The sequence below is a fragment of the Pteropus vampyrus genome, unplaced genomic scaffold (assembly GCF_000151845.1).
Source record: "Pteropus vampyrus isolate Shadow unplaced genomic scaffold, Pvam_2.0 Scaffold415, whole genome shotgun sequence".
Taxonomy (NCBI): Eukaryota; Metazoa; Chordata; class Mammalia; order Chiroptera; family Pteropodidae; genus Pteropus; species Pteropus vampyrus.
This window is the reverse complement of record NW_011889196.1, coordinates 526641-533764: the sequence shown is the minus strand read 5'-3', so window position 1 is coordinate 533764 and position 7124 is coordinate 526641. Positions and strand designations below refer to the sequence as shown.

At 55.3% G+C, this 7124-nt stretch overlaps 2 protein-coding genes across 6 annotated transcripts in view; one reads left to right on the top strand and one right to left on the bottom strand.

The window, feature by feature from the left end:
* The window catches only part of GTPBP4 (GTP binding protein 4), a 19495-nt gene extending 17762 nt beyond the window's left edge, over positions 1–1733 (bottom strand). Inside the window, exons 1-2 of the mRNA XM_011380922.2 lie at positions 1597–1733; positions 712–882 (exon numbers count right to left, since the gene is read on the bottom strand). Of these exons, the coding sequence (XP_011379224.1) occupies positions 712–882; positions 1597–1644 (219 nt within the window). The 5' untranslated portion in view covers positions 1645–1733. The remainder of the gene's footprint in view (positions 1–711; positions 883–1596) is intronic.
* A 96-nt stretch (positions 1734–1829) lies between these two features.
* Positions 1830–7124, top strand: part of LOC105306030 — a 12374-nt gene continuing 7079 nt past the window's right edge. The window contains exons 1-5 of one of the 5 annotated variants that reach the window (XM_023523801.1): positions 1830–2356; positions 2516–2617; positions 2705–2820; positions 4407–4486; positions 4815–6661. In XM_023523801.1, coding sequence (XP_023379569.1) covers positions 2275–2356; positions 2516–2617; positions 2705–2820; positions 4407–4486; positions 4815–5136 — 702 coding nt within the window. In that variant the 5' untranslated portion in view covers positions 1830–2274 and the 3' untranslated portion in view covers positions 5137–6661. Of the gene's footprint in view, positions 3545–4406; positions 6662–7124 lie in introns of those variants that run through there. The other 4 variants (XM_023523802.1, XR_002777381.1, XR_002777380.1 and 1 more) reach the window with 4 other exon arrangements.

Genomic DNA, 7124 nt, shown 5'->3' with positions numbered 1-7124 from the left:
CTCTCTCCTTCACCGATATGCAAGGATGACTTTGGGGCACTGGCAGTTTAGATTCTCACTGCCTGCTAGCCCCATGTCCTTCACCACCGCGTGACCCTACACAGGGACCCCACAGGCAGTGTCCAGCTAGCTTTCTACAGCAGCTAAATAAATGGGAAAAATGCACTATGCAGCAGTACCGAGTTCAACCTGCCTGGCTTAACGGAGAAGTCAGAGCATTCCCCACGTGATTTCTTCTCACCGATGAAGAAGGCGACCAGTGCTGAACTGACCGTCATCGGCTGATGAACCAACTAGTCCATAAACAACAGCAGACTTCAGGCTACTGACCCAACTTGGGCAGGAAAAGGAGCTTTGAGAAGAGGAAGGTGAGGAAGCCACACAAGGTGACAAGCCACCAGGGCCTGGGCCTGGATCCGGTCACAGCCTGGAGAACTTGGGTTGGCCCGTGCAAGCTGAGGCTGCAGAGCTTCCAGAGGCAGCTCTGTGACCCCTTAGATGGGGCTGGGTTGGGGGAAAGGAAGAACGTAAGGAATCAAAAACCCTACGTTCCATTCCCAGCTTTGCCACTAACTCACTAAGTGAACTTTGACGAGTCAGTTATCTCCTGTCTCCTTGACTATCTGTCAGATGAGTAGACCCAACTGGTAAACACCAGTTATCTGAAGGTTCACATTTACATAACCATCTGTGGCCCCCAGAGTCACTTACGTCCAATTTGGGGAAATCTGTTAGAATCTGTGACAGTCTGTCATGGTAATTCTGTTGAGTGAATTTGACTTTTCTCATGTAAAAATGTCTAATGCGATGGATCTGGTAATGTTTATGAATAACTGTTGGAGTCTTCCTTTGAGTCTTCGATAATGTCAGGTCAATAAAGTCCTGCAATTAAAAAACATGAGGCAGAGTTACACCAAAAAGTCTACTTTTCATTCACTTATTTGAAACCTTCCGCCAGGCGGAAGGTTATTCTAGATGTTACTAGACTAACATCTAAGAACACTATAAATGGCTGTTGAAACAAATTTTATCCCAAACTTCCTTTTATCTTAATTTCCAAATACTTTTGAAACTTAAGTAGTCATACAACTGAAGCATAGATCAGAAAAAAATACTTAAAAGAGACAGAACCCTACAATCCCAATTTGTGCATCTCTGACTTTGAAAGTGCATGAAACAATGGGTAAAACTAAAACCCAGTTTACAATTCCCTAGGGTACGTAAGGTGATGGAGGACAGCAGAGCTGTGCGCGGACCCCCTGCAGACGGACCAGCGGTCAGAGGCCCACAGGACCGTCAGCGCCGGGAGGGGCCCGACGTCCGGCCTGGGGTCTCCACCTCCTCCGTCCACCAGCTTCTGTGAACTCCCAAGGGGCCGGTTCCAACGGTACTTGAGACCCGAAGTTTCCCCCGACTCCCTTCCTCTTCTCGGGGCGGGACCCGTGTCGTCTGGGGGGACCCTAATCTGAGGCGCGTCCCCGCCGCTCTGGGGCACCGCCGGCCCCGGGGGGCCCTAATCCCCAGAGGACGTGGCCTTGGCGGCGGAGCCAGGCGGGGCCGAGGAGGAAGGCGAGAGCGAAGGCCCCCGGCGCCTACCTTGGCGGAGGGCACCACCGTGATCTTCTTGAAGTTGTAGTGCGCCATGCCGGCGGTCGGCCACGAGGGACGAAAGCCAGTGAGCGGAACCTCCCGCGGAGGGCGGGGCGGGATTTCCGCTCGATAGCGTCACTTCCGGGCGCTCCCTGCGCCTCCCTCGCACGCCTCCGCCTCGCACAGCGCCCCCGCCCGGCCGGAGGTCCTCCTGACAGGGGTCAAAGGGCCGGCGGGCTGGGCGGCGTGGACAGCAGGGAGGGGCCGCGCGGAGGTTCAGTCCCTGCCGCCCTGGGAGTCTGTGCTGCCCCCGCCCCGCTCCGCTCCGGGGCACGTGACTCGGGGCTCGGGGATCTCAGAGGGTCCTGGAGATCCGGGGGTCTACGGCGATTTCGGGAGTCCGGGGAGTCGGGGGTCTTGGGCGTGCGAGGATCTCGGAGAATCTGCGATCTCGGGGTTTCGGGGGCCGCGGTCGTGGCCGCGGGGCGCAATGGGCCCGCCGCGGACTCCACTGAAGCGCGTCTGCGGGAGCCGAGGGCCGCCACTCTCCCCAACCGGGAAAGCGCAGCGCGAGAAAGGCAGGTTATATGCCAGCCTCACTCATGAACATCGCCACAAAAATTTAAATAAATAGATGTTATCAAGCACGCAAGGAAAGTATTTGATGAAATTCAGCATCCATGCATGACCGGAACACTTGGCGGAAGAATAAGAATGTCCTTCTTCCGGGAATCCACCAAACAGAACAAAACTCTCCTAACGCCAGGTGGGGGACATGGAAATTGCTGTGTTAAACTGGGAAGATGGTCGATGAGCTGATCACCATTACAAAGGGTGATAGTCTCCACGTAGGGTTCTGCATTACTGTTCGCTCTAGTGTATGTTTGACATCTTCCACAATAAAAATTTAAAAAGTATTTTCTAGGCCCTCCAGTTCCTGAAACCATGGTCCAAGAATTCACCACTCACACCCAAGAGGAGGAAGAAAATAAATGCGAGGGAAATGAAAGAAACGTTTACATGGTGGGTCCAGTGTTTATCTTAGCAAGCGAATGAAATGCATGGCTCTGAGCAGCAGTACAAAATCACTTCCTTGAAAAGTAACAACCAAATGCCTGTGCTCACCTTTCTCCTACCTGGCTTTCCCCCTGCCTGAGGCCTCCCTGCCTCCCTGCCTCCTGGCTGGTTCCCACCTTCGCCTACAATGACCTTTCTTCCCGGCACTCCCAGGTGAGTCAGGCAGTGACACCGTGGACTTCCAGCCCCCTTCAGCCTCATCATGGGTGGATGTCTGTGGTAGGAGAGCCTGAGAACCCAGCTATGTTTGATTACACTGCTTATGGGAAAACACGTTTCAGAGTCTGAAATACCAACTGACAATTTGCTCCTAAACCTGTTATAACACAATCCGGTGAGAACTGCCTAGACGTTGAAAGTCAAGTTAGAAGTAGAGACCGTGGTTCCCAAGCTCGGTGTCATGACATTACTGTCGTAGTGAGATTTGTTACAAGCAATTTTTCACAATTATAATGTTTGCAGTGATTTTTTATCTAAATGAAACAATGCAAACTGGAGACTCTCCCTGTAATGCGGTTCACTGGGGTTTCTGCGTGACGAGGGAACGGAAGGCCCTACTCCAGCCGTTACTGTAACCCACGGCCACTTAGTTTGAACACCGTGGTTTCTGCACACCCACAGAAGTGTGTTGCAATTATGACCAGAAGTGCACCGGGTGTTGACAAATGCTGTTAGGCAACCTACCAAGTTACAGGAGAGAAAGGCCGGGCACTACCAGAACCAGAGTAGGCAGCGCATTCTGCGCCCTGGAGGGTGTTAGTTCAGACTGGGAGAAGACATCTGAGGTGAGGACAGTGGCTTCCGAAGGGTGAGTAGACGGCGCCGTGTTCCACTGAGGTCTGGCTCGGTTTCATTGTCTCCCACGCGAAGTTAATGGGTAAGGCGCTTGGCCCGTGCCAGGCAGGTGATGAAATGATGGTGAAATGTTTTCTAGGGCACTGTATACAGAAAGGGGGGATCATTGCTGGGGCCTCAACAATACTCACACTCCCTGAGCACCAGCTGTGTCCTCTCATTGAATCCTCAGGCCTGGAAGGGGGGAGGCGGGTCACGACCAGGGGGTGGGTGCTATTGTTACCGTTTGTTTTGTACATGAAAAATGACACCCGGGGACCAAATCTCCAGACCAACCTAAGCCAACAGCCAAGACAGGAGTCAGAGCTGAACCCAATCGAGGTCAGGGCTCCCTTCTCAGGCTCCGCAGACCTGCGACAGGCCCTGTCTCCTCGAGCTGCTTCCTGGCAGAGGCAGAGAGGACTCACCAGCACTGAGTGGCAGGCATCACACATCTGCACAAAGGGCATATAAGGTCCTTAAGAAAGGGGGTGTTAAACCACGCGGGGCGTGACGGCACACACCGTTTTTATTTTATTCTTTAGTCCATGACGATTGTTTGGCTCCTGCAGCTTCTGCCAACTGGAAGCTAATGGCAGTGCATTGTACCAATTGAGCAATTCCCTGGGCCAGTGGAGACTTAACAGCCTTTGTAAACAGCATTCAGTGGTTGACAAATGACCATCTGGTGAGATGTGAAGTCATTCAGAATCACCCTTGGAGCAGCTACAGAGGAAATTCGTTTTGACAAACATTGACAGGCTGATGGAGCTGGCTTAATAGACACTCTAAAAAGGGAAAAAATATCTCGCCAACTTCCATGAGAAGTCCTTGCACTGACTTGTCGGGGCGGCCAGGAGCTCACCTACTTGCTTATCTCTTGTCTACCGTCTTTCTTTTCTCAGATTCCAGGATTATCATTTCTTCCCGGGCCTCTGTTTGTGAAAGGAATATTAACTGAACCCAGAAGGGAGCGTGAGGTGAGGTAAGAGAAACAGCCAAGACTCCCACCTTATGCAGGTAAAGGGTCAGGATTTAAAGGAGGTGGCTAAGGGATACTGAACCTACCTGACACTGAAGCAGAATCGTCTTCCTCAAATGCTTACCGATTGCTGTGGTCTGAACCCCCACCCCAAGTTCACTTGTTGACGGTGTTAGGAGAGGGAGCTTGGGAGGTGATGAGGTCACAAGGTTAGAGGCCCCATGGGATCTGGGACCTTCTTAAAACACCCCTTCCTTCATGTGCAGTCACAGTGAGAAGATGCCGCCTGTGAACCTACAAAATCGTAAAAATTATTCGGTTGTGTTTCCAGCACCAATGCCTGTGCCTGTCACAAACGGCTTCATGACACGCGGACACTGCCGAGTGCCGGGCAGGCCGGTCGTGGTCGAGACCGTCGGCCACGGAGGGAGCCGGCTCAGCTGAGGCGGACTACCCCTTTGTGTACACAGAGGACGGGTTACGCTCGTGGCCTCCTGGCTGTGGGGACGCTGGCTGGTGGCCTGGCCTCATTCCGGCTGTCCCACCCAGGAGTAGGGGAACAGCAGGCATTTGTAGATGACGGCGTCTGTGCCAGGCACGTTGCTTTTCATAAATCGCCTCTAACCCTCACGACAGGCCTGCAAAGGCTTTAGGATCCCCGGTTTGCAGACAAGGAAACCAAGTGTCATTTCCCGTTCCGCTGTGCCCGAGCCAGGTGAGGCCTAGAGAAGCAGCTGGCAGAGAGCAGAGAAGGAGGTGCGCCCCGCGGACACGTGGCAGGTCCTGTCTGCTGGGCCAGCGCTGCGTGGGACCAGGCATCTGCTGAGTCACTCATTGTGGCCCCCGACCAGCTGCCCCTCCCATGTACCCTGTCACTCAGTGTGGTGACCAAGCTGGTGTTCGCCATGCCAGGCCAGCTGGTCCAGACTGTCACACCAAAGGTGCCGCGTCTGAGGGACCGCGTGGGCCTTCGCGTGCCGCCTGCGTGCTAACCTCTCTTCCCCTCTTGCTCGCCCTGCGAGATCGCCCGTGGAGGTGTTGGAGAGGGTGTGAGGTTGTGTCCAGCTTGGTTCATCTGTTGGACTCTGGGAGGCTGTCGCCACACCAGTGGCTACCAGAGGCCTGGCTTAGTCCCAAGGATGGGAAGACTGGAGAAAATATTCACCCTCCAAAAGTTGCACCCCACCTAACCGTGGGCTGTCGGGGATGGGGAATACTTCGTCATACCCCAGCACGAAGAACAGGACACAAGTCACGGAGGGCTATGTTGTTTTAGGTCTACGTATCACTGTTCGCTTGAGACAACAGAGGGTGACGTGTTACTGACGAGCGCTAAGCTGTTAACACCTCGTCCGTGTAACTTCCGGACAGTTTTAACTACAGCACGAGTGAGAACCTTCACAAGTAAAACGTTAGCTCACAAAAACCAGCCTGGCCACGGCCGGAGCACAGGGAGGCAGAAGCAGATTATGTCCATATTTTTGAGCGAGGGCCGGATGAGCAAGGCAGGCCCTGACCACTACCCAGATTGTCCAATGACTGTCGCCCTGCTAAGCCCCCAGTGGTGTGAGCTGTCCCCGCCTGCGCTGCCCAGTGCTCCGGCCTCTTTGCGGCAGAGACCCCGCAGGGGACACCCTGACCGGCACGTCGGGCTCCGTCACCAGGTGCGAGCTTCCTGTGGTCAGGAGCCTGTCGCCTGGCCCTGTAGGCTTGTGCCATGGCTCTGGGTTGCTGCCAGGCCACAGAGCCTCCTTCTCACAATAGCACTGCGGGTGATGTCGGCCAGCCCCGTGAGCCCCCACGCCCCTGGACTAAGCAGGTGGCAGGAGTGGGCAGCAACCCCTTGGCCAGGTCTCGGCCAACGGCAGGTGGATGAGGCGCGTCCTGCCAACAGAACCTCGGCCGAGCAGAGCGAGCTCAGCCTCCACACCTGGGCTGAGGCGTCGAGCGGGAGCTGGGAGGGTGGCGCTCGGTGACCGTGCCGTGTCCCCCAGCCGCTTCCCTTTCTCTTGTCATCTGCCTCCCGACACCAGATCTGGGTATGGAACGTCTGACGCTGCTGCTGACTCTAGCCAGCGCGTGCTTCGGACAGGCTGAGCCAAGGCCCGAGAAACGGAACTCTCCCGATGGCTCAGAAGCTGGAGCGAGCCGCGTGGGTGCCCCATCTGAGCGTCCTCCCCTGGTATCTCGTGAGTGGACGTTCTGCCCTCGAGAAGCTACGGACTGCCCCCGAGCAGCGGACGGGTGCTCACCCTGCACTCTGTCGCGGACAATGTCAGAGGTTCACGACTCCAGCCTGCTGCTTCTGCCTCCCCGCAACAGGGAGCTGGGCCTGGTCTCTGTGTGCACAGCGTCTCCAGCTTTCCACGGCCTGCTGGACGAGGACTCTGCGCACGGAGCCCGAAGCAGCTTTTCTTCCTTCCGATTTGCACTGCAGAATGCCTGCCGTCAGCCTACTTACAATTGTGCAGCTTCCAGGTTTGCATCTCGGCCAAGCTCTCGGGGCCCCAGGGTGCACGTCCTACCCTGCTGTGACTGTGGGACGAATGTCAGGACCCAGAGAGCAACCTCCAGATGGGCTCTAAGGAGAAGGCAGATCTCGCAGGCATGGCGCCAGCCGCATTGCCGACCAACACGGCTC